Below are 27,245 nucleotides of genomic sequence, written 5' to 3'. Positions count from 1 at the left end.
TTAATATAAGGTTGGATGGCAAAGTAAAATAAGAAAGATCTGGACTGTTATAGGAGCTCAAGGAACGGAAGAATCAAGCTTGACTGGGAGGGACTACTGTTTACCATTAAATGCCTCTAACTGCCACAGTCTATATTCAAAGCTTGTTATCTCACTCATTTTACATTTGAGGCCTGACAATGACCTTGTGGCTGTCCTTGAATTTCTGCTTCAATAATCTCAGCTGGTTAGAGCCTGGTAGAACCAGGCTCAGTAGATAGATGCAATCTCAGGTAGCTTCAAACCAAAACTTTTCCCAACCACAGCTTATGCTTTCAGTACCAATCATGCAACAAAATTCTGCCACCCGTCATAAAGAGGGCTCTAAACAAGACAAATGACTACATGCCCAACACATAACCTTACACATAAAACTTCATAAATACTTATTAGTTTTGATTGGACTGGACACATGGCTTAGCACCAATCCATCAACCAATACTGGAAAAGGGATAAGGATAGGAACAAGATCTGTGATTTCATTGGTATAGAGAACTTCTAAGTGAAGACACTATCTCTACCAATATAGATTAGCACCTTCTCAGCAACATAGAGTGTCAGAGAGCTGTCTAGACCCCGAGGGGCTAAATGCCATAATCGATGTATGTCAAAGGCAGTATCTGATCCCAGGTTTTCTTGTCTTTGAATCTGAATCTCTATATACTAAACAATGCTGCCCATTGGAAAAACAATTCAAAAACAAGATCTACCAACAGTAGGTCATTGATGTCAATCTCATTCATGAAAGATGTTCATCATGTCAGTCCCCTAATCTAGTGACAGCTGTGAGCTGGGATCTTGTGCCAACTTTCACTAGGTTTAAATAAACTGGTACCTTACCAATGAACTCATGTAAGAAGACCAGGGAGGCGATGTAACAGGAGAGGCTGAGCAATTCTGCCACTATCATGAGCCAATGCCAGGTCTGAATCGTTAATGCCACCATCAGCAGCTCAGTAAGAATCAAGGATGTGAAGGAGATTGCAACAATGTGGACAAATTCAGACTCAAACAGCAGTAACGCTCCATACATAATGATGCTACCTACAGTCAGAAAGAGAAAACCCTGAGTGAAAAAGACAGAACTGAAGGTTGAGTGTCCCTCCTCACTACAACCTGGCACCACGCACATGTTTTAATGAAAATATTTATTTATCTTATTGAGACAATAAGGCATGGTGACTATTATGTTACCAAGAGCCAGGAAGACCTCTGAAACTTACTGTGTGACCAAAATGGCGAGTCATTTAAACTCTGAGGCTCAGAGGTTAAGCTTCAACTCTTTAAATGAAAGCAAAAGTTCAGAAATGTTTTAGTCTCAGGATCCCTTTATACTCTTGAAAATGAAAGAAAACCCATCAGGCTGGACAATCTGAGGCTCAGAAGAGGTCAAATGAGTTGTCGAGGGTCAAAGAGGTAATAAGTATCAGAGTCAGAACTGGAATCCAGCTTGTCTGACTGATGGCTTTCACTGTATCAAGCCAACACCATGACTGATAGTCAATAGGCAAAATGCAATAGTTCTCTTACGCTTGACTTTCATGTAATATTTGCAAGGATCTGTAACAACAGTGTAAGAAGAAATTCTCCCATCGTAACAGAACATTGTGGTTCATGATGGCTTCTTTATCATATGGGGAGTCACTTCATTTCCACCATGGCAACCAGACACCATGTTGCCTACTTTTGACACACCATGAAGAAAGCAAAAAAGAAAAAAAAATTTCACTTTCTTACCCTGATAAACACTTATCAAAACCCATATTAAGAAGGTCTTGTAGGACAATGGCCGTCCCTAAGTAAAAGACAGAGAGACATTAGGGAGAGTTATGTAGAAAACTAACTAACGCCATCTACCTTAATTTTACCAGAAGGAAATATCTATCCATTGACTAAGACAAGGGCAAGAGACAAGTTCTACTTAACTTTATCAAATGTCTTTTTTTTAAAGCACTAGGGAAATTAGTTTTGAAAAGAATAAACATCAGATTTCAGGTATCAATCTACCCTTCAGTAACTAAGAGGACGGGCCACCTTCCATCTGCTCACGTAACACATAAAAGCCTACGTATAGAATGTTCTTGGAAAATAGAGAAAGATCTTGGTGAACCTTAAGGAGGTCCTTGTAGAGTTCTGGATACAGCATAGCAACTTCAGACTTGACATCTTTGTCCAGGACCAGAGAGAATACAGGAAACATAGTATAAATAGTGGAGTACCTGGAAATAAAGAAAAATCACAAATCGCAATGCAACAATACACAGAAAAGAATAATAAGCAATTCCACTGACACTGGGCTTAATATGAAAGTCATTAGAATCCAGGTTTGGTCTCCTGCTTGGCACACCTAATGCCTTACCATCACCCTAAACATATTTTCTTAAACTTCCCAATCATCCGAAAATTTCATTCCTTCTAATTGGGGCTGCAAAACCAGGAACAGCTAACTCAACTGTTTATTGTCCAATCTACTCCATGAGCAAAAATATCTGGAAACCTCTCTTCTACAAGACAGACTCCTAGGATCACCTTGAAAAGAATACCTGTGGTCTCAAACCTCACCTGCTTCTAAATTATTCAGCACTAGAGAATCCAGGCTTCATAAGGCCCTGTATTTCCATACATACATCAGATTCTCAAGAACTATTTAAATCATGTAAATCCAAGGCTATGAATACAATCTCCAGTTGGGTAGTAATCAGTAATGTAATATCTGTTCCATTTCAGAAGATTCCTGAAATCCTTTGAGGTCAGGAATATGGTCAAATCTGGTAGCAGCAATATAGGATGGTAGGAGGTATACTGAAACCCAGAAATTAAGAAGATGAATTATAATACACATGGTCCTTCTTATCAACAATACCATGGTGGCCTCTTGTGGAAGCTACATTGAATAGCTGAAGCCTTGATTGGCTTGGGATTCTGGGTACTATTTTTGGAAGCCCTTACCTTACCTATTAGGATTCTACTTACCAAAGCCTCCTCCTCACTAAGGTAGTTCCTATGCTTTTGGAAACACATATCTGATCCCAGCGTCTCATTTTTCCAAGAAACCCCACATAGACATTGAGGATATGAAATTTGCTGCTGACTTGGTAGCCTGGATCCTCAACAGGACAACAGTATTTTCTTCATTCCCAGGTAGCACCAATGAAAGAATAAGAGACTCCACTTCTGAAGCTAGGTTAAGTTCATGAGGTTTAAGAACTTATTTCAAGGGTATTTTCAACTGTATTTCCATTAATATGGACAATAACTATGAGTAGAAAACAACCTGAAAGGTCTTTGGTTGTGTTCCCTTGGGGAAATGCTTCCCTTGTAAACAGACACCAAAAGAAAAAAATCTCCCCTTGAAGCATTTGTTTAAATAATGATGAACTTACCCAATGATAAGAAATCCTTGATAAAGGGGCACAGAAGCAAAGTAAAACACCGAGGAGAAAACAGCCTGTGACAGAGAAAGCAGAAGGGTCACACATAAAAACCCACTCCCAATTCCCTCACATGATCAGATATGCTCTGATTTAAACCCATCTATTTCCTGATTTGGAAATTATTAGATTTTGACAGTGATAATTCAGCAAAAAGAATACAAATCAGAGCCGATGAGATCAATTATATCTCTAGCTGTACTTAAGCCTTTAGTGGAAGAACAGAAGTAAGGAACATTCTATTTGGGGAGCTAATTCTTAGTTGTAAATTTTCCTGCAAAATCAAAGGCAGTTCAAAGAGAGTTGTCACTTAAGGCAGTGAGTAACGGAGGATTTGTCCCTAGAAATGGCTCTAAATCAAAGACATCCCACTCTCACCTCCTGAGAGAAGAAAGGGCAAATCTATACATACTTGTATGTGTGTGTGTGTGTGTGTCTGTCTGTCTGTCTCTGTATCTGTGTATGTGCATGGGTAAGTTAAGAGGAAGAGACAGAAACAGAGAAATGAACAGACACTGAGAGACAGAGGGAAATGCAAAGAGCAACGGAGAAAGGAGAGAGAGAGACACGGAGAGATGAGCCACAAAGAATCTCCAATGCAAGGGTGACCCTGCCCTCCAGCAGCTAACCACAATCCTTGCCATGTGACCACAGCCGCACACTTGATATAGGAATGCCCTTTAGTGAAGGTCAGGACCATACAGTCAAGAGTGTTGGACTTGGAATCCAAGGACTCAGATCTCAATCCTGCCTTGGGCATGACCTGTATGATCTTGGCTGAGTAACTTACCCTCCCTGGGTCTCAGTTTCCTCATCTATAAAATGAGAAGACTTACCCATGGTGGGGTTCCTCCATTATGATTTAAACTCCTTGAATTTAAACCTGTTTTTTGCCTCTCCATCACTTAGCACAAAGCCTGGCACATGGTACATATGTACTGGAACAATGATTTCACTGGTATAGGGAACTGCTGAGTAAGGAAATTCCCTCCATCAAATCATGTCGGTGCCTTCTCTGAAATTTAAAGCCTTGGAGAGGTGCCTGGAGCAGTGGGAGGTTACAGGTCACACAGCCAGTATGTGTCAGAGGCAGGCTCAAACTCAGTTCTTTCTGACTTCAAGGCCAGCTCTTTACCCACCATCCCACATGTTAAGCATTTAATAAATACTTGCTGATTGATCTAGAGAGCTTCTGGGCTTCCTTCAGCTCTAGACCCACAGGACCCTATGAGTCCATGAAGAAGAATAGTTGTTAAGTTTTTATAAATTTTGTTGCAGCAACACGTAGGCTTTGTCTCTAAAGAAGTTTTGCTCATCTGACTAGCTGGGTCTTCCAATGGCTCCTTTTGGCAAAATGAAAACACTACACCCATATCTTTCAAAACCAGTGCTCATTACTGACTTTTTGTTTGTTTGTTGTTTGGGGGGGGGGGGTGGGAAGGAGGATTTTTCTGGAGGCAATCAGGTTTGAGTGACTTGCCCAGGTCACACAGCTAGTAAGTGTCTGACAACAAATTTGAACTCAGGTCCTCCTGACTCCAGGGCCAGAGTTCTATCCATTGTACCACCTAGCTGCCCCTCACCACTGATTTTTAAACAAATCACTATCAAATGAGACCAATGGAGAAGAATTCATTTATTCCCTGATGCTGAATACCTGTAAAGTTACCCTAATACAGTTATCAATTACAAATGCTTTAGTTTTTATATGGGAGAAAAGGCAATTCTCCATCCTGAGTCTCAAAAAAAAAAAAAATTTGCATGAATTCTTATAAACATATGGACAACGGAGAATTAAGTTCATCAAGCCAAGATTCTCTACGTGCATCCAGTGATGACAGATTAATTTCCAAATGATTAGAAACATAGCTTTGTCCAGCTCAACGCTTAAGTTAATGTAAATTAAAAGCACAGATGCGGGTATGACTAATCAAACCAGCTGTTTGGATTTGGAGAATTTTGATGAAAATGAATTTGAGGGCTCCCCATTCTGACTTCCTCTCCTTATCCCTACACCTCACCTCCAAGTAAATGGATGAGAGACAGGACAGTGTAGTGGAGAGATCACGGAATTGGAAACAGAAGACCTGGGCTTTGATAGTTTCTAGCTGTATGGCCCAGGGCAAGTCACAAACTAACCCCCTTAGTTTTCTCATCTGAAAAACTGGAATAATAAAATTCACAAGGTTGCTGGGGAAAAATGCTTTCATAAACATACACACACATACATGTGTATGTGTATGCATACTGTGTATTGTGCATGTGTGTATGTATATTACACATTTGTGTGTATATACACAAATACATGTATATATTTGTATATACATATGTATATGTGCATGTACATGTATGTTGTGAATATTACAAAAATAAAAGTTATCCTCAATGAATAACAATCAAAATATTAACAAATGTGATAAATACTTATGAAATATGCACAAGTTTGCTAATCATTATGTCATCCTAAAGACAGGTTGGGATTGAGGGGAAGTCAAACTATCACATACATTGGGTAAAAAACTAATGACTTTCCATTTTGAAGGACATTATGATACTCACATAAGAATATACTTAATTATAAATCATAATGCCACTTCATGTTTGTACTGCTTCGAAGTATTCTACAGACCCATTATTTAATTTTACCCCTTATGAGGAGGGGAAAAATAACCAGTAATATTCCCCTTTAAAAGGTGAAGTTCTCCAGTAGCTAAATGACATATCCACCATCCAGAAGCCATATACTGGTCAGGATAGACCTGAGGCCTGGTGACTGCCAGCCCCCTATGTTTTTTTTTCCCAGCTAGCCAGAAATTTTTTTATCTAAATTCACCGAGAGACTAAACAGCGACTGACTGGGGATGACTAAATTTGCCCTCTTCTCCTCGTTGGTGTCAGAAAGGTTCTCCTGAGGACTGCTGACAGCTAGAGGTCAGTGACTCTCTTAAAGTGTTGGCTTGTCCCTCCCTCCAGCCCCGAGACTGACCCTGCAATGGGGCTTGAAAGCCAAGCCAGGTAACCACAGCTTCCTGGTGATGGGCCATTTTTCTCGACAACAAATTTCAACTACTTTTGTGCTAGATATTAATGATGATAATGACAATAACAATAATATTTACATAGCACTTCAAGGTTAGAAAAGTATATTATTTGACCCTCACTACAACCCTATGAGGTAAATGCCATTATTATTTCCATTTCACAGAAAAGGAAACAGGAAATTGGAGTAAAGTAACTTGCCCAGGTTTACGTAGCTAGTTAACTCAGGTCTTCCTGACTTTTAAGTGCAGAATTCCACTGACTCACCAAACAGCTATACGCTTCCACCTATCAGGGGCTTTATACTGGACATGATCCTTCCATGTTGTGTCCCTCCTCTTCAAACTCCTTTCCTATGGCTCCCACCCAATGCACAAACAGAAGCATGACCTACTCTCCGTGCCAGTGTGAGTGTTTCTCTTCCATGAACACAGGTTCTAACTCCTTCACACCTTTATCTTTGTGAATTGTTGCAACTGATAAATTTCCTCCCTTAGTGGCCAACCTTCCATGGGTGTTAGGCAGCAGATACATGGCTTGTGACTAAGCCTAAAAACAAAGCCTCTCAGGGGTTTAGTATTTCACATGGCATCCTTGATACTTACAAATCGGCAGCCCCTACATCAATCATTCACTCAACATACAGGTATTGAGTACTTCTGATGCACAGGACACACACAAGAAGGTCCCAAGGTTTTTTTTACCTGCATGGTGCTGATACAAAGGCTTCTGTGGATAACAAATTGACTGAGGGCGGCTGAGCGTTTGTAACTGTTCCTTCCATGAACCATAAGTAACCGGCCCAGATGTTTAAATTGAGTGACAGAGAAATCTGCAGCAAGAGATGCTTGTTTTCCTTCCTAAAATCCAATGAAATTGAGCACCATTAGAGTACAAGAGGTCAGGGTAAAAAACTTATTTTTTTAATTGAAAAAATAAGACATTCTTTGGGAACCTTTGAGGGACTTCAATGAAGAAACCCTAGTTCTTTGGTTTCAAGCTACACATGGTAGGTGGTCCAACTTGGAAGTTCAGCTTAAGAAGCAGAGGGAATTTAAATAAAAACATTCTGAATTACAAGTCAATTACAGTTTGGGGGGATAACTAGATACCGCAATAAAAGTTAAGTGGTTAAGCCAACCCCAGAACTTGTAGTTGAATGTTCCAAATCCTCTAAGGATAATGCTTTTTTTCTTTTATAACAAAATTCAAAACCTTGTGAGTTAGATCAATTTTTTCCCAAAGGAAAAATAAGCTCTTCTCAGATGTAAAATTCTTCTCGCCCTTTGACCCAGCAATCTCACTAAGACTATACCTACCTGTAGGTTGTTATTAGCAAGGGAAAAAAAATGTCTAGCTCTATGAAAATATTCTTAAAGATTACAGGAAACTGAAAATAATTCATGAGTTTCACAATTTGGAACTGACTTAGAAAATTGTAGTACATGAATGTAATATAAACTATTATGCCGTAAGAAATAGAAAATATGAACAATACAAGGAAGTATGGAAATGTTTGCATAAAGTTATGTAAACAAAGACTTGGGATAGAGATTGGACCTGTAATTTCACTCATAGGAACTGCTGGGTAAGGAAACTTTATCAATGCAGGATGGCAACTTCTATGCAACTTAGTCTTAGAAAGCTGCCTGGCACATTGACAAGTTAAATGACTTGCCCAGGGTCATACAGTCAGCCATGTCAGAGGCAGAACTTGAACTCAGGTTCTCCTGGCTCCAGGACCAGCTCTCAATCCACTATATTTTGTTGCCTCTTGCAAAGCATAATCAAACCAATAGTAAGTACACACACCGACAATGGTATAAGCAATAATTATGTTATTAGTAATAATGATGATGACAACAATGAAAGAGCAAAAAAATAAGGAAAAATAAAGGTCCAAAAGGTTCAGAAAAGCATAAAGAAATAAACAGGGCAGCTGTTCTGTTGCTACTTCATTAAAGTTAATACTTTAGATCAGACCAGGGGCTTCACTGGAATAAAGAACTCCCATGGAAGAAACTCCTTCTGCCAATATATTCATTGATTCTCCAGTTTATAATGTCAGAGAATTGTCTAGGCAGCAAGAGGCTAAATTACTTAACCAAGGTCATATAGTATGTGTCACAGGACAGACGTCAATCCAGTCAACCCTGACGCATAAACCAGGAACTGTCTGTCCATTATGCCAAAAATACACATTTAAAAACAAAAAGAAATTGTCAAGAGCAGAAATGTAAAGTTTTCAGGTACAATTTTCAGGTAGTAAGTTGTAGATTCAAGTGTTTCTGTTTGGTGATGATGAACGAGTTCCATTTTTTCTTTTTTTAATAAAGACTGAGACTCCCTTATCTCACCAAGGATGGAAGTGCAGGGGCTACTCACAGGCCCCAATACCACTACTGACTGGAATAGGTTTGACCTACTCTGCTTCTGACTAGTGCCAATTCATCCCATCTTTAGGCAACTTCGTGGTCCCTCATAACTGGGGGCTAATCATATTCATGTGTAACTTGCCTAGTGAACTTACTTAGTAACTTACTAGAACTTTAGTAACTTACTAGTGAAAATCCAAAAGCTTATGATAACAGTTAATACTGATACTGAGTCATGAAGAAATATGTAGCGTATTTTAGAAATAATTCCAGGAAAATTGCTAAAAACATTTTCAATAATTGACATTTCAAGGAAAAAATTTTAGATATATAGAAAATATACTAATGTGGCTGTCTCATTTTCTAAGAACCCTGGATAAAGCTTCTTAAATGGTTTCTTGTACTCTAAATTTCCCAACATTTTCCCAGTTGATTTTTAAATGGAGTTTAAGATGAAAAAAAAAATTGGGTGAAGGGATCAAGATTATAGCATCAGAGATTATATAGAACTGGAAGGGACCTTAGTGGCCATCAAATCCAACCCCCTCATTTTTCAGATGAGGAAGCTGAGGCACAGGGAAGTTAAGTGACCTGCCCAGTATCACACAGCAAGTAAGGTTCTGCAACATGATTTTTAACTCAGGTCTTTCTGATTTAACATCTAGTGCCTTCTCCACTAGTGCCACATCACACTACCTTTCAAGATTTATAGAACACCTCATAATTTGTGGTACTATTCTTAAGAAATTCTACAGAAAGGCTCAGCCAACAACCAAAGAAACAAACAAAAAAAAAAAAAACCACTCTTATTTACTGACTCACCTTTCCTTCTACCCCTACACCACAATCAGATTCCTGAATCATGCTCACATCATTGCCTCCATCACCTGCAAACCAAACAGAAATAAAAGATGGAGATTTGGGGATGGTTAGAAAACAGCTCCCGTGCCCATAACAATAAAAATAATTCACATTTATATGACACTTAAAGATTTGTTTTACATAAATTAACTTCTCTGATCCTTACAACTACTCTGTGAGGGAGGTGCTATTATGATCACCTTTTTACAGATGAGGAAATTGAATCTAAGAGAAGTTAAGTGACTTGCCCAGGGCCACACAGCTATTAAGTGTCTAAGGCAGAATTTGAACTCAGAGCTTCCTGAGTCAGAAGCCAGCCCTCTATCCCTTACACCACCTAGCTGCCTCTAGCTGTCAGTTAGAGGCCTCATTCAAAATGCAGACTCAATGCTCTCATCAAATAAAAACATAAGACTGGGAATTACAAATCAGGAATTTGTAAATGTTTTTACTAGGTTATTTGGCCTTAAGCACAAACTGAACAAAGCTTTTCTTCCTCATAAAGGAAAATACTATAGATCAAAACAAGAAATTGAGGGCTGAAAATTTTGATGCTAAAAAGTATTTGGATGCTCAGACATGAACTCAGTCTATTAACCAGTAAACTGGAGGGGATCTGATAGTCCTCTAAATCGTTTGGCATCATTATCCCATCAACCTCAAAAACCTCAGCAGCATTCATGATGCTGTCACTGATCTCCTCACTTGCCCCACTCCTTCCTAACACATCATCTTCCCCCTTAAACCAGACATATCACCTTACTTTAATTTTGCAGTTCTAATGTACCTGTCATGGAAAATTGGGCATTATCATTATCTTGGTTAGTATCTCCCTACTAGACTAAGTTCTATAAGGGTAGGAATTGCTTCTTATTTTAAATTTAATTTAAATAAAATTTTAATCTTAATTTAAATTAATTTCCCCAACACCTGGCACACTCCTTTGCACACCCTAAGTGTATATCAGATGTTTGTTGAATGAGAAAATAAGGCAAGTTGCTACTAGACTCATAGCTAATAATGATAGAGCTGAGTGTAAATCAAGTTGTTCTGAAGAAACCAGGCTGCCTCTTCAGATAAAAGGAGCTGAATGGGCTGAACTAGAAAGACTTAAAAATTCCTACCTACTGCACAAGTGAGTTTTCCCGTCCGTTCCTGGAGCAGGCGCACAATCTGGGCTTTCTGGGTAGGGGCACAGCGGCAGCAGACCACTGCCGGACACTGACAGGCCAGCTCCATGAACTCGTACTCATAATATTTCAGGCACACCTGAGTTAGGAGAACACAAAACAGTGCAGCTCGTTACAAAACCAGGACCAGCAGTTCTTCACCTATCACTTGGCCCTTGTTATTCCCAAAGATTCCCAAGCCTACCTCCAGGGAGTCACCAGAGATCACCAGGGCACAGTCATGTTTCCTGCGGAATGCATTCAGCTCCAAATGTGCTTCTCCCCGGTTAGTCACCTGGAAATGAACAAAGAAGAGGAAAAGGCAACGTTCCAGAGAAAACAAACCATTTTATCCTGAAATACTCAGGGACTGAGTACAGTAACTAGACCAACAAATCCCCAACTCTAACCATCCCTGCAAGGCCAGCCATAATTTTCCTTCTTTTTCTTTTTTTAAGGGGACAAGATTCTAAATAAAACCATCTGTGCAAAATGTGCATGCGAACAAGTGGACAGTGAGATCCATTTTCTAGCAGGTTCCATTTACCCCAAATCCTAAGAACAAGTAGGATGAGGCAGCACCGTGTTGTAGGCAAGGAACTAACTGAAACTGGGTTTGAGTCCCAGATCCCTTGTTTAGGAGCTATGGGATCCTCAGCAAGTCACATCAACTTTCTGGGCCTTAGTTTCCTCATATGCAAAGTGGGAATGATAATATCCCAATTATGCACCTCACAGGGTTGTTGTTAAAGATCACAGGAAGTAATTTGTGTGAAATACCTTGTAAATCTGATAATTCTATGTAAACGTGGGCTATCAATCTAATCCAATCCAGCAAGGGATTGTGCTGGATGCTGGCGATACAAAGAAAGTAAAAAATAAAAGAAAAATTTCAAAAAGCAAAAAAACCTGCCTTCACAGTTTACATTCTCCTAGAATGATGAGGATGGGTTTGCACACATTAATAGATATTTACAGCCACAATAATCTGATGAGGAAGGGGGCACTAAAAATCAAAGGTCACATATATGTGTGTGTATACATAGATATACATATATATGTATATATACACATATTTCATTTATTGTTAAAAGTTTTTCTTCCTCAGATTGTAGATGATTCAGAGCCCATTTACAGATAAGAGTATCTAGTTCCAGAAGGATGATTTAGCGGTGCCGTAACACAGGAAAACATTTAGAACAACTCCAAACTTGGGACTTTTGGCTCTGATTCAATTAAGGAGGATTTACAAATCCCTGCTCAAGTACAAACTGGCTTTTCTCTGCCTCTTTAATTCAAAGTCACATTCTTAGCACTAGAATATCTGTCAAGTATCTCCTAGTGGTTTAGAGCAAGCAGAGGAAACTTCACTAGGTCTCTGGAGGCATAGAGAATCCACATCTATGATTTCATCCGTGTGGAGAAATCCCTGTGAGAAAATTCTTCCACTGATACAGAATGCCAATTAACTTAGTCATGAGAGAACTGCTTGGGACCCCAAGAAGTCATGTGATTTGCCCCTAGTCACACACAGGGCCAGTAAGAATCAGAGATAGAAGCTGAAATCCAGGTTTTCTTGACTCAAAGTCAGGTTGTTTTCTCTGGTCACTACCTCTCTAGGTACCTACCTCTTTGGTAATTTCAATACGCACTGCCAATCTAGAGTTTCCCATTATCAGCACACTGATAAGCCCAGGGAGTGGATAAGCCTACCTGTTACGGCTTGGAGTCAGAAGATTGTGGACCCTAGCAACAAAACTCACTAGCCATGTAACCATGGATCACTCACTTTAACTCTGTAACCTTTGGTTTCTTCACATCTAAAACAGGGGGCGTGAAGCTTTCACAATCTGCCTTATGAACCCATATTGAGAAGAAAATAATTTGTGACTAACGATAAAGCTATTCTCAACTCTCTGAAAGGATAAAAATCACTTACCTTCAACCCAACTCAGCACCCAGTTCCAGGCACCACTTATTTCCACTTAAGCCAATCCTACCAAGTCTTCATCCTCTAGCTTTTTGGTGTGGGGGGGAGGGGGGGGGGGGTGAGACACACAATTAGTTGTGTCCGACTCTTTGTGATCCCATTTAGGGGTTTTCCTGGCAAAGATACTGGAGTGGTTTACCATTTCCTTCTCCAGCTCATTTTACAGACGAGGAAACTGAGACAAACAGGGTTAAGGGACTTGTCCAGTACACCCAGCTAGTAATGTCTGAGGCCACATTTGAACTCAGGTCCTTCTGACTCCAGGGCTAGTGCTCTATCCACTGTGCCACTTAGCTGCCCCAGTATTAGCTCTAGTAAATCCTTAACTCCTTTCCCTCACTCCCACCGGGAGATACAGCATATGTTCTGGAGAAGGCCACACTCACCACACTATGCATAGTCTTAACACAGAGAACACTCACCAATCTAAAAATATGGATGTCCTGGTTCCTGGTTACCAGATGTGCATTCTTGGCTGTACATGTGGCTGTCTCCAGTTTGTCCCCCGTCAGCATCCAAACCTGAAATTAAAACATAGAAAGGGCTCATACTAGTTCGTTTTTGAGGCTGTCTGCGTCAGCTGAGTTTCCAAGAACACTAAGCTAAACCTGATCTATTCAATTTGCCTGCTTCAGAACATGCTGTTTGAAAAGGCTTCACCGCAGGAGATGCCCCAGTTCTCAAGTCTGGGAGCGGGGGAGCTTCCCGTAATAAGGACTGTTCGTCTGTGGGGACAACCCCCCATTAGCAAGCAGACCATTCTTCTGGTTCAGACTTTCAAGACACGAAGGAGGGGTTATAGTGAAAAGGCCTGACTGTCCAAAAAACGTCTCTTCCACATCCCTGCCACTGTACCAGAAATAACCATTGACATCATTCTTTAAAAACCTTTAAAAAAAAACACCACACTCCCTTGACTTTCCCAGCTAGATGGAGTAGAGATAGGATTGGACCTGAAAATAGAAAACTCGGACCCACCACTCAGCAGCTGTCTGCTTAATCAAGTCACTCCTCTCTGGGCCTCAGTTTCCTCATGTGCAAAATGGGAATGTTCCTACCTGTACCTCATAAGGTTCTTGTGACGTGCCAAATCACTTTAAAGTCATATAGAAACATTTGACCCAGGTCAGGACATTTGATTGTCTGGGAATCCATATATTAACGAGTAAAAAACAATAACTGGATTGTTTGATTAAACTACTGCTGCCCTTTGGGCCTCTGAGAAGAAATACAAAGCAGCCCTAATGAAGCAGGGGCAGGGTCAGAAACATGGGACACTGAAGGAGATGGAGCAAGAGAGGACAAAGCAATGGATGGGAAGGACAAAACAGGATTTCTTTGGCTATTTTCTCACAATAAACTTAATTTGTGGGCTGACAGCAATGGAATTTAGCTAATATGGAAACATGTACGCACACATTCACAGACACAGGCAAAGACAAATGGCCACTGAGCTGTGCTGAAGGCTTTGTCTTGACTCCAACATGCACCACTTGTGTCTCTGGCATGATTATAAACAAACTTGGCTTCCTTAGCATTTTTTTGAGGCTGACTTGAGTTATTTGTGGGAGAGATACATAAAAACAATGTTATACAAAGCTATGTGTCAAACAGTCTACCATCATGCCCTCTGCTAAAGTCCCCCTCTGACACTTCATGACCCTACATTCTTGAAGACTGTGTCCAAAGATCACAAGCTCTGGCAGGCTGTACCAAACCAAAAGGGCTTCCAAGGCAGCCTGGCAACAGTCTGTGGGTCTGTTGTTGAAGGACCATCATGGAGTCATTCATCATCAGAGCACGCATTTTTTTGGCCATGGCACCTCATGAAGATCCTCTTCTCAGGTACTGAGGGACTGCCATGTGCAACAGAGGAAAGGGCTCAGAAGGGATGAAGGCATAACTAATTAGAAGGATGAAGTCCTACTATGGCTGTGTTCAGAGGTTAGGGCCTTTGATCCTATTATAAACCAGTTTGCTCAGCAATTCACCACGAAGTAAAAGGAGAAAACCTCTCATGCTATTCCCTGGCTCCCATTTATCTCTCGTATAAAAGATCTTCTCCTCTTGGCAGTACAGTACCAGCCATGAAAGAATCACCCAGGGAAAGCTGGATGAGTAAGTTCTATCTGGTATCAATTTGGGAGAGAAGAGCTAACTGGCAGATCTGTCATTGCAGAGTTTCATATACTAAAATTCAGCGGCTTCTATGCTTTGCTAAATTATAATAAATGGACAATCAGACTGATTTTATGGAAACAGGATTTTTTCAGCTATTTTCTCACAATAAACTTAATTTGTAGGCTGAAGGTTAGCAATGGAATTTAGCTAATATGGAAACATGCACACACACATTCACAGACAGTCACATGCAAAGACTAATGGTCACTAAGCTCCCCTGAAGGTCGCGTCTTGACTACAACATTCATCATTTGTGTCTCTGGAGGGAATTTAAGGGTTATTTGGTTCTTCTTTCACCCAGATGCCAAGGGAATGAACTCTAGCCTATATCTGAAGATCACAGGATCCTAGACTTGATGCTCAAAGGGACTTGAGAGGTCATCTACTCCAACTATCTCATTTTACAGATCAGGGAAACGAGGTCCAGAGGAGGTAAGTGACTTGTCTAACTAAGGTCATGATGGCCAAGTGGGGTTTGGACCCTAGAGGTGTGACTCTAAAAGACCCAATGCTCTTTCCATCATATCATGCCAGCACCCCTCATTGCCAACGTAGGACAAAGCAGGAAAATGGTGATGAACTGAAGGTCATGAACTCTGTTTTAATCTCAGTCTTTATCATTTTCCTGTTTCTGAATGGAAATGGGTGGTAAAACATCTATTTGTCAGAGGCTACAAGCATTCATACACTCAAGTTGCTCAGAGCCTTGGAAAAGAACAGTAAGAATTTAATTTTTTTGTTGTTGTTGTTACTCCTAGACTTGACCCCAGACTCCCTCTGCTGGATGTTTCTAAACATGTGTAATTGGTCCTTTAATTATAGCACACAGGACTCACAAATCACTACAATCATTTATTAGGTACCTCTTGTATACAGGGTTCCATACCTGGGGTTAGGACACAAATGAAAACATCCAAGGGTATATAGAAGTCACCTGATACCAGAGGGCCAATTGTTAAATTTGCAAGGAAACACCGATGACTCAGAAATCAGCAAACAGTACAAATCAGGTCTTAATTTTTTTGTTTTGTTGATTGTGTAGACTTAAGAAACTGATGGGGAAAGCAACGGAGGCAGCTAGGTGGTTGCAATGAATACAGCACCAGCCCTGGAGTCAGGAGGGCCTGAGTTCAAATACTTACTGTGTGATCCTGAGCAAGTCACGAAGGAAGAGGAAGGGGAAGGGGAAGGGGAAGGGGAAGGAGAAAGGGAAGGGAAGGGAAGGGAAGGGGATGGGGAAAATGTAAATTATATTTAAAGGATGTGTACAACTTTTTTTCAAAGAACCAAATATTACACATTTGCCAGCACACACCTGAAAATATCTCACTTCTTCTAAGGCTGAACTCAGGTGCCATCCCTCTGCATAATCTTCCCTGATCCCCAGTTGCTCAGTTAAAAATGTTATCTCCATTCTTAAATTTTCCTCGACCACTTTATCTAGATCTCTCCTTTTATCTCCTATTACTCCCAATCCTGTTTTCTTTCATAATATAGTAATTGTAGCTAACAATGATATTTACATAATGTTTTAATGTTTACAAAGTGCTTTATATCTCATTTGATCCTCAGGAACACTGGAAGGTAGATTGTTATCCCCATTTTACAAGATGATATAACTGAGGCAGAGAGCTGTTAGGTGACTTTCTTAGGCTTACACAGCTATTAAATGTCAAAGGCAGGATTTGAACTTAAGCTTTCTTGACTCCCCATTCAGCATTCTATAGCATTTACAAAGTGGGGCCAGCTAGGTGGTGCAGTGGATAGAGCACCAGTGCAGGAGTCAGGAGGACTGAGTTCAAATATCACCTCGGACACTGGACACTCACTAGCTGTGTGACCTTGGGCAAGTCACTTAACCCCAACTGCCTCATCCTGGGTCATCTCCAGTCATCCTGATGAATATCTGGTCACTGGATCCAGATGGCTTTGGAGGAGAAGTGAGGCTGGTGACCTACACAGCCCTCCCTCACTCAAAACAAAAGTAAAGTGCAAGTCATGCAAGCATTCTCTGATGGCATGGTCTTCTTCAGCAACAAAGGACAAACACACACACAGTCTTTAAATATTACATTAGTCCTCTTCAAAGAATAATTTGTTTGTCTCTTCATACCTTCGGGCACAACATATTGCAGTTAGTAGTACACACTTAATAAATGATCACTGAATTGTTGAATTGAATTGCTTTGTTCTAGTTTGTATTCTAGCTATTTGGGTGCCTGTCATATCTCCACATTTTTTCTGTTCAATCATTTCAGTTGTGTCTGACTCTCTATGACCCCACGTGGGGTTTTCTTGGCAAAGATACCGGAGTGGTTTGCCATTTCCTCCTCTAGCTCATTTTTTTCCTTAACAGTATTTTATTTTTTCCAATTACATGTAAAGAAGTTTTCAACATTCACTTCTATAAGATTTTGACTTCCAAATTTTTTCTCCCTACCTCCCCTTCCCTCTCCCTAAGACAACATGTAATCTGATACAGCCAGCTCATTTTTTTAATAGTTGAGGAAACTGAGGCAAACAGGATAAAGTGACTTGCCTAGCATCACAGAGCTAATAAGTGCCTGAGGCCACATTTGAAGCCAGGGAAAGGAACCTTCCTGACTCCAGGCCCAGCACTCTATCCATTGTGCCACCTAGCTGCCCATATATCCACTACCAGATTGTCAAATCCTTAAGTACAAAGAGTACTTTTTTTTTAATCTTTATTTTTTTAATCTTCCCAGTGTCTAGCATGGTGTCCTGCACATATTTGTGTAGAACTAGCTGTCTGTGAGTAGCAAAAGCCATAGGTTCAGAATCCAGGCTCTAGTCTATTCTGGCCCTACCTTGATGCCTGCATTCCTCAACGTCTCCAAAGTAGGCCGCACATCGGTCTGCAGCTGGTCTTCCACTCCAGTCAGACAAAGCAGTTCCATTTCCATTTCCAGGCTCTCGATCACAGTTGCCACTTTGAGGGAACGGTCATGAACACTGAGCTTTGCTTGGACATAGCGTGCCTGAGGAAGAAGCAAAAGACATGCCCACCAATTCACCCAAAGTTTACTCTCCTGATCCCATGGTAGCAAGGTACAAGAATGTCTAATGAGGTTAACGTAGTAAAAAAAAAATCTGATTACTTTAATTCTAATAACTGCTGAAGTTCTTTTAGAATGTTCCATATGAGACTGTCTACATAAGAGCACCATAAACAGCCACAGAGCCAGAGCCTTTCTGTGTTCAAACAAGACCAATGACACATTCTTGCATCTTTAGCTGTAAATATAGAGGGCTACTGAGACAGGATTTCTGCTAGGCAAATCTCACATGTTTATTCTCAAGGTTTCCTTAGAAACTGTTACTCAAGGACTCCACATTTGACTCCTTAAATCCAATTCAGGCACAAGTCAAGACATTATTACCCTCATGATGCCATGCCATCATGCCACAGATTCCTTCAAGAATGAAGGATGAACAATGACATTTGAGGATGAAGAGTCACTAGGTTTCCTCACACAGAAGTCCAGACCATCCAGTTCACATCATAAAACCTTACCTCAAAGTCCTGATATTGCTCTTCCATCAGAGACTTCTTTGCAACCACCAAAACCCTCAAGCCTTCTCTGGCCATGTTGCCACACTGAAAAGTAGCCAGAGAACAAGACCATCATCAATAGGGAGAAAACCTTAAGAGTCCTGTATGCTCAATAACTATTTATTAATTACATGATGAGCAACATGCTTGAATCCTCATCCTGGGTACGTCAACAGCTTTTCCCCAATTGTAGTAATTTGTTCTTATGCTTATCTAGCATGGAAAATGGAGACAACATGATCTAATCAATCCAAGAAGAATTTGAAGGTTATCTAATATACAAATTTTTCCCTAGAATTAAAAGAAGTTAGAGTTCGAAGGTAACTCTGAGATCCAAACCCTGCTGAAATTCAAATGAATCTCTTCCTAACACCCCTGATATTCAGTCATCACACCTTTATTTGGCAATATTCAGTGACAAGGAATGCTTTACTCTTCAAAGCAACTCATTACTTTTGCTCAGACAGTTCTGATAGTTAGAAAGTCCTTCTTTATACTGAGTCAAAATCTGCCTTCTTGTAACTTCTACCATTGAACTTAGTTGTGGCTTCTGAAGCTACAGAAAACAACCCTCCTTCACAAGATAACACTTCAAATATTCAAAGTCTATCATGGCATGGTGCTCTGACAGTGACTATTGTTTAAAGTATGAATGAATGAATGATTACTAAAGTCATATTAACTTTTTTTTGGGGGGGGAGACTAAAATATCATACTGACTTATACTGAATTTGTCTTTTTCACATGAACTGCTATCTGACCATGTCTCTCCTACCTCCTACTTGTACAGTTAATTAACTTAACCCTAAATTCAGGATCCTGGATTACACATATACTAGTTATCCATATCTCATCATAGTAGTGATTTAGCCATCTGGATGACTATTTTTTTTACTAGAAATCCAGAAAGATCATCACTGGCTATTATTCAATAAGCCCACACACTTGGGATAAAGCCTAGACCTAATGACTAAATGTTATATAAATATGCAGTTTGAAATTAGAGACTTGTAAATGTGAAAAATATACCCTCTCCCCACCATTACAAATCATGGTTTTCTTAAAAAATAACACCTCCAAAAGTGGGGGGAAAGTTTAAAATTTCAAATAAGATCCTAGAAATTAAAACAATGACAGACAAGAGAGAGATTAAATGAACCAATCTGACATTGAAACTGACCCTTTGGGGCTCGTTCCTCTGCTCCCAGATGACCAATTCTTTCCTTCAGAAACCCAGCTCTTTAAATCCTTACTTTTCCTGCTGTTAGGCAGCTTTCACAAACCAGAATGCAACAGGGGGTTGCTTCTTTTAAGAAGGCTATTAACAGCTATTGCTTTGTGCTTTATTCTAAAAAGAACAAACCCAGACCAAATCTTACCTCTTCTTCCAGCCAGTCATTATACTGCACAATACCAGCCATGACAACATCTGCTCCCTTCATATAGAATGTGATTTCTCCTGTTGACTCATCCTGGGGACAGGAGAAATAAATGAAGAACTGAAGGATCACCTTCATTTTCCCCTAAATACTTTTTTCAAAAGAAGTGAAACTACAAGTATCTCAAGAATAATGGTCATAATAATGAAACCCCCACAACAGATATATGTAGGCTGTAGTATGGAAGCGATGACATACCTATAGGAAGTCATTTCAAACACATCCAAGGTATCTAAGACTAGAATATGGGGTTGCCTGGCTATGAAACCAAAATGAAAAACAACAAATGGACAGTCTAAATGGAAATACCGGTGCCTTCAACATATACAAATAATCAAAGGAAAGACTCTGGGACCATAGGTGAGGTTTTTTTTTCATCATTTATCTGCAATAGACTCTGCTCTCAAGGTGCTACATTCTACGGCATTCCTAGGCATCAAAGGGATACAGTGACTAGAGCACTGGACTTAGGAGGTAGGTCCTGAGTACAAAGTGAGCCTCAGATACTGAAAAGCTATGTGACTCTGAACCTCTGTTTCCTCACTGTAAATAGAGATAATAATAGCCTACCTCCCAGGGTTGAGGATCAAAAGGGATGATATTTGTAAAGTGCTTGAAATATTAGAAGTGTCTTGCAAGTCATCATCATCATCATCATCATCATTATTATTATTTCAGCAGTGAAAACAATATATGAATAGAAGAAAAATGCAAAGCAGGGAGTAATAAGGGTAAGGGAAATCAAAGTTCTCTAGGATCATCTGAGGAGTAAGAGAGAAGTGACAACCTGGAGGGACATGAAAGATTTCACTGAGGAGGTAACACCTGAGTTGAGCTTTGAAGAAAGATAAGGATTCTAAAAGGTAAAAATGAACAAAGTGATATACATTCCAGGTATGGGGGATGACCTGTAAAAAAAAAAGGCAAATTCAGGAAACAGCTAGTATTCCAGTTCAGAGTGAATAGGGACTTCAAAAGGAAGCAGCGTAAAATAAGCCTGGAGAAGTAGGGTGGGGCCTTACGAATAAAAGCCTTACTTAATTTATCCCAGAGAAAACAGATAGCTTCTTAAGGTTTGTTCTTAGATTTAGGATGAGGTTTTTAATTGTTGTTTATTTGATTCTTTTTTTTTTTTTTGAGGGAATAAGGGGACCTAGTCAGACCTATGCCTTGAAGAGTTTATTTTGGCAGCTGTGTGAAGGATGAAATGGAGAGAGTGGAAGTAGAAAGGTCAGTCAGAAGGCTATTAGTATTACAAGAGTCTGGAAGACACAATGAGGGCCTAGAGTTGGAGATCATGTAAAGTGAGAGAGGACACACAAAAAAAGTTATGATAGAATCTATACACTACATCGCATCTGAATGGGTGATGGTGAAGTATAGGATCAAGAAAGAGTCCAAGATTACAAACCTACTGGAGAATGGCTATTTTACCAAACAGGGCCATTTGTAAGATAGATGGGTTTAGGGAAAAAAGATAATGAGTACTATTTTGGACACACCAAGTTTGAATGCCAGCAGGACACTTAAATGAAAAAATCCAGCAGGCAACCAAGATACAGGCATAGAGATTTGAAACAAAGATTAAGGATAGATAGGTTATAAAGTACAGAAAGAGAAGGCAAAACGATAAAGTTTTGGGGTACATTAACACTTAAAGGTGGAGAATGAATAATAATTTAGCAAAGTACATTGATAGTGGTCAGACAGGTAAGAAGATGGGTAAAGTGAAACATTAGAAGTGTCCTGCAAGTTACTATTATTACTTTACCAGTGAAAACAATATATGAATAGAAGAAAAAACACAAAGTAGGCAGTGATAAGAGTAAGGGAGAAATCAAAGTTCCTAGGAAAATTGAGGAGAAAGAGAGAACTAACAACTTGGAGAAACATGAAAGATTTCACTGAGGAGGTAACACTTGAGTTCAGCTTTGAAGAAAGAGAAGGATTCTTGACCTTAGGAGTCAAGAGAAAACATATTCAAGAGGATGGGGCAGTCAACATACATATATATATATTAAAGAAGATGAAAAACGAGGGGAAAAATCATTAGAGTTAGCCATTGAGAGATCATTGGTAACCTTGAGGAAGGCAGTTTCAGTTGACTGGTGGGATTTGGAGTCAAACTGCATATTAATAAAAAAATCAATACAGAATAACAGAAATGGAAGTAGTAAATAGAGATGGTACTTTCTTGGAGTCTGGCAATAAAATTTAGGAGAGTATAAAATAACATAGGGTCAAGTGGAAAGGATCTGGGGGGAGGTTTGGTTGTTTGTTTCTTGGGTATATGTGAGACTTGAAGATTATAGGCAATGGGAAAGTATCTAATAGGGAGGGGAAGACTATAGATAAATGAAAGAAAGTATATAATCAAGGAGGCAAACTCCTGAAGGAGGTAGGTAGGGATAGGATTAAAGGCACAAATAGATGGGTTAGCCTTGTCAAGAATCAGTATTACTTCATCCTCTAAGACTGGAACAAGACAGTAGAAAACAGATGAAGGTACAGAGAAGTAAGAGATCAGTAAATGCAAGATAGATCGTTTCAATTTTCTCAGGGAAGTACAAAGCAGGGTCATCTACTAAGAGGGAAGGAGTCAGAAATGAAGATCAAGTTTTGAACAGCTTCTTTAGGGAAATGTAAGAGACAATTAGGGAACCATATGAGAATTGACAGGTAATAGCAAAGTCCCAATTGAGATTAGATAACAAAATATTTAGAAGACCCTGTACACATGTCATTCAGTCATTCAGAATGTCATTCAGAAATCTGGAATTAGGAACAAAGAAGGCAGATGATGGGGATAATGCAAGGTTTAGAAATAGCAAGATATCACTATCCAAAAAATAGGGAAATATCCTACAGGGGGGAAATACATCATACAGCTGAATTGTCAAACAATGGAGTCAAGGCAGTAATAGGAGGAAAGTTAGGGAAGATGGATTAGAAATGAGGGAGATATGAAGGAACCAGAGATCTAAATTAGGACAAAGAATTTAGGAGGCAAAGAAAGAGAGAGGAGTATGGGAGAGAATAATAGATAGGGGAATTTCAGAGTTGGTAATCTCATAAAGACCGTACCTCTAAGAGTCATGATCTAAGACAGTGGTATCAAACACAAATAGAAACAGAAGTCCCTAAACTATAAATAGCGATCCTTGTGGGTGGCATATTAACTAAGAAAACCAAACAGTAACATCATCTATGTTCTATTGTATCTTTTATTTACTTTATCATATATTTCCCAATTATATTTTAATCTAGTTCAGGATGAACTTGCTATCCAACAAGCTGAATTTTTCACACCTCTGGTCTAAGATGTGAGCATTCCTCAGGGTCAGTAAGATAGACTGCAAATATAGGTGATGGGAGTTCAGGAAACTGATTAACCATAAGGCCTGAATGTTAAAGGGACATTGGTGCGAACACTGTGATTCCCAAGGATGAGGACTGACAGTGGGATAGAGAAGACTCTGAGACAAGTACTTAACTACTTGAGAAAGGAAAGAGAGTAACTCGAAGGCCAGCAGATGGCAGCAACAAGGATATGAACAGGCTTATATAAATGTAGTGAGCCTTACAGAAGTGTTTGATAAGAGCAAGTGCCAGGATTCCCCAATAAATGATCAAAATATATGAACAAAATGTTTTCAAAGAGAGACATCTAAGCTATCAACAAGCACATGAAAAAATACTCCAAAGCTTAGAGAAATGCAAATTTCTCTGAGGTTCTACCTCATACCTATAAGAATGACAACAATGCCAAAAAAAATGGCAATTGTTGGTGGGATTACAGGAAAATAGGTGCAATAATGCAGTGCTGTTGAAGCTGTGGATTGATATAGCCATTCTAGAAGGCAATTTGGAAGGCAAATGTGACATTTTCCTTTAAATGCAAAGAACAGAAAAGAAGGTAGGCAAGCAGAAAGCATAGGTGAACACCAGAACTCAAAGCTATTTTGTGTGTGTTCAGTCATTCAGTTGTGTCAGTCTCTTTGTGACCCCATGGACCATACTCTTCATAAGGTTTTCTTTGCAAAGATATTGGAATGGTTTGCCATTTCCTTCTCCAATGAATTAAAGCAACACTGGTTAAGTGACTTGCCCAGAGTCATAGAGCTTGTAAATGTTTGAGGCCAGATTTGAATTCAGATCTTCCTAATTCCAGGCCCACTGGAATCCACTGAGCCATCTAGCTGCCACTTTGGAAGCTATTAACTGAACTTAATTATATACATTTAAAAGAAGCAAACTGTAAATGATAGATATCTTCAGTTTCATGTATAATCCTCTTACTCTGTTCTATTATGTATTTGGAAACGTCCATTTTGTTTGATGTTTCAGTTCAGAATAAAAAAAATTAATTTAAAAAAGAGAGTGACATAGGTATGGTCAATGTGTAGTGACCATGAGAGAAGAATCAATCAGTGCTCGAATGATCAGCTGAGCATGACGAAAAGTCAGACACCCCCAGCAAAAACACCTTGAACAAAAAGGTTACTATTCATGCCATTTTTCACTTTCTTTCATTCATTTTTTTAAATTCAAGTCTTCTTACCTTCTCAGAGAGGACAGAGAAGAGGGAGGGATAGAATTTAGAACTCAAAGCTCTTTTTTTAATGTTTTAAAAAAATTTTAACATGTAATTGGGGAAAAACAAAATATTTTTAGATGTTGCTATTACTGAGAAATCCCATACACAAAACCTTTTATTTAAATACAGAGCACCCTAAGTCAAAAGGGGAACAATTTTCTCTTTAAATTTATTTTCAGATGGCCCTTAAACATTGAGAACCTTATATGACAACGTAAGTGTCCAGAAGGTATATCTCAATCTAAAGGGGAAAAAGGGGGCCTTACAGTCAATTCACATAGTTTATCTTTGATGTACTGCTCCCCAATTTATTGTCCCAGAGTTCTATGGCTCAAGCAAAAGGTAGCTGTCCCTATATAAAGCTTCTGCCTGTTTTCTTCTTTAAAAAAAAAATGGGTGTTAAACAACAATTTTGTAGGAAAATGCATAAACCTTCCATTTCCTCTGCTGTAGAACTGGCTTAAGATAGTTTAGAAATTCTGTCCAATATAAATACGATATTAACTGTCTTCTCGCATTAGTCACTTCCTCCTCATCGAGTTCATTAGAAGGTTACTTCGTTCTCAGATTTGGGCAAGATCACACTATAAATTTACAGAGGGATTTGCCAGTGCTATTGTTTCAGAATTTCATCTTTTTCCACCCTGGTTTGCTTTTGGCCAGTATTCAAAGACGTTTTTTCTTTCAGCTATGACAATGGTAATGATCTATGCAGGAGATCAGACTGCATCATTCCATGTGTGGGGGGCTGAGGGATGGGAAAGGAGGGGGCTCAATGGAACATCTTGTGCACAGCAAAACAAATTATCTCCAAAGAGGTGGCTCGCATGGCCTTTGTTCCTAGCCATCTTCCTAGAACTGAGGTCACAATACAAAGAAAAAGACTGGTTTGTGGGCTGCAAGAAGGTCCTTGTGTAAGCTCTTTGATATAGCTGAAGGTATGTGGTGAAAGAACTCAATGTCTGTGAAGAAACACTCAATCATATGCTGATCAGCCACATAATTAAATCTACCTTCTTCCCACAATGAGACTTTCTTTAAAAAAAATTTTTTTTAATTTGTAGAAAAGTCAGGTGTAAATCCACTGCAAGAAAATGAAGTCAGAAAGTCAAGCCTTATTGAAAGTGCTTCTCTCTGTCTGTCTGTCCATTTGTCTGTGTCCGTGTGTCTGAATCTGCCTGTCTTATCCCTGAGTGTATCTCCATGTCTGTCTCCTTGTGTGTTTGTCAATCTACCTACCTTGCTTATATTTATATGTCCAACACTTTGCACAATGCCTGGCACATAGTGAATTCTTAATAAATGCTTGTTGACACAGAGACTCTTATGTGTGAATTTGTGTATCAATGGGTCTCTATTTCTGTGTCTGTCCATATGGTTCTGTGTGTATGCATCTCTGTATCTCTGTCTCAGGCCAAAAAAAAAAAAAAGTCTATCACAAACTTCTACATTATTCAAAGTTCCTGACTTTTGCCCAGAGAATCCCTTAAATCAGAAGTCAGGAGCTGAGGTTCGGGACAAAGTGTTCCTCTTCTATATATATAAAGCTGCTTCTTCCTGAAAGGATGCAGCTCAGGATAGGTGGGGCTGGGACCAGATAGTCTTTTATTTGGGAGAGTTGCAGCAGACTGCAGCTATGGGAGCTAAATCTCAAGACTCTGAACACTGACTGCTACCGTAACAGACCAATAGATGAAAGGGGAAAACAAGGAAGGAGGGAAACAAGCACTTAGTAATCACCTAGTATATGGTAGGAACTACACTAGATACTTTATAAATTATCTTATTTGACCTTCACAAAAACCCTAGAAGTTAGATGCCAATGCTATTTTCATTTTATAGTTGAGAAAACTGAGGCAAACAGAAATTTAAGTGACTTGACCAGGGCCACACAGCTGGATGTCTACTCCAGTCTCCCTGATTCCACCCCTATCATTCTGTACCACTTAAATGACTAAGAAAAATTGGTTAGATTGGAGGTGTCAAACATGCAAATACAGCCTATGATGCTCCCAAGACCAAGTAAAACGTAACTGGGGAATACTTAACAAACAAAATGACAACAGAATATAGATAATATTCTTATGCAGTTTTCTTAATTAATAGGTGGCCCTCAGGGATCCTTGTGTATGGTTTAGTGACACCCATTTCTAATTGTGACTGATGCCACTGGCCTAGATGATACGGCATTTACAATCCCAAACAAATGCCTCAATCCAGACAAAACAACTCTCTCTTTCTCTTTCTCTCTCTCTCTCCCTCCTTTCCCCACTTCTACATATGTGTGTATGTATGTATGTATGTGTACATACATACATACACATTCATATATGAAACTATATACATATATTTTAATACATACATGTATAATATATGTGCGTGTTTATACATGCATGTGTATTTCCCTACTCTCTCCTGAGCTCCAATCTCACATTACCAACTGCCTACTGCACTAGATATCCTATATGAATCTCCAACACAACATGTCCAGAAGAGAATTCACAATCTTTCCTCCAAGTCCCACCCCTTTTGAACCTTCTCTACAGCTAT

The 27,245-nt window shown here is 39.4% G+C and overlaps 1 protein-coding gene across 8 annotated transcripts in view; it reads right to left on the bottom strand.

The window, feature by feature from the left end:
• The window catches only part of ATP9A (ATPase phospholipid transporting 9A (putative)), a 156,359-nt gene that overhangs the window by 10,117 nt on the left and 118,997 nt on the right, over positions 1-27,245 (bottom strand). For 7 of the 8 annotated variants that reach the window (XR_011972344.1, XM_072633539.1, XM_072633535.1 and 4 more), the window contains exons 16-27: positions 20,039-20,131; positions 18,621-18,704; positions 17,914-18,084; positions 13,327-13,425; positions 11,120-11,209; positions 10,870-11,014; positions 9,707-9,771; positions 7,214-7,369; positions 3,423-3,487; positions 2,150-2,258; positions 1,777-1,834; positions 880-1,083 (exon numbers count right to left, since the gene is read on the bottom strand). Coding sequence is in view for 7 of the 8 variants with exons in the window: in XM_072633539.1 (XP_072489640.1) it covers positions 880-1,083; positions 1,777-1,834; positions 2,150-2,258; positions 3,423-3,487; positions 7,214-7,369; positions 9,707-9,771; positions 10,870-11,014; positions 11,120-11,209; positions 13,327-13,425; positions 17,914-18,084; positions 18,621-18,704; positions 20,039-20,131 (1,339 nt within the window). In the remaining variant the exon portion in view is untranslated. The remainder of the gene's footprint in view (positions 1-879; positions 1,084-1,776; positions 1,835-2,149; positions 2,259-3,422; positions 3,488-7,213; positions 7,370-9,706; positions 9,772-10,869; positions 11,015-11,119; positions 11,210-13,326; positions 13,426-17,913; positions 18,085-18,620; positions 18,705-20,038; positions 20,132-27,245) is intronic. The other variant, XM_072633540.1, reaches the window with a different exon arrangement.

The sequence above is a fragment of the Notamacropus eugenii genome, chromosome 1, assembly GCF_028372415.1.
Source record: "Notamacropus eugenii isolate mMacEug1 chromosome 1, mMacEug1.pri_v2, whole genome shotgun sequence".
Taxonomy (NCBI): domain Eukaryota; kingdom Metazoa; phylum Chordata; class Mammalia; order Diprotodontia; family Macropodidae; genus Notamacropus; species Notamacropus eugenii.
This window is presented reverse-complemented; position numbering and strand designations above follow the sequence as displayed.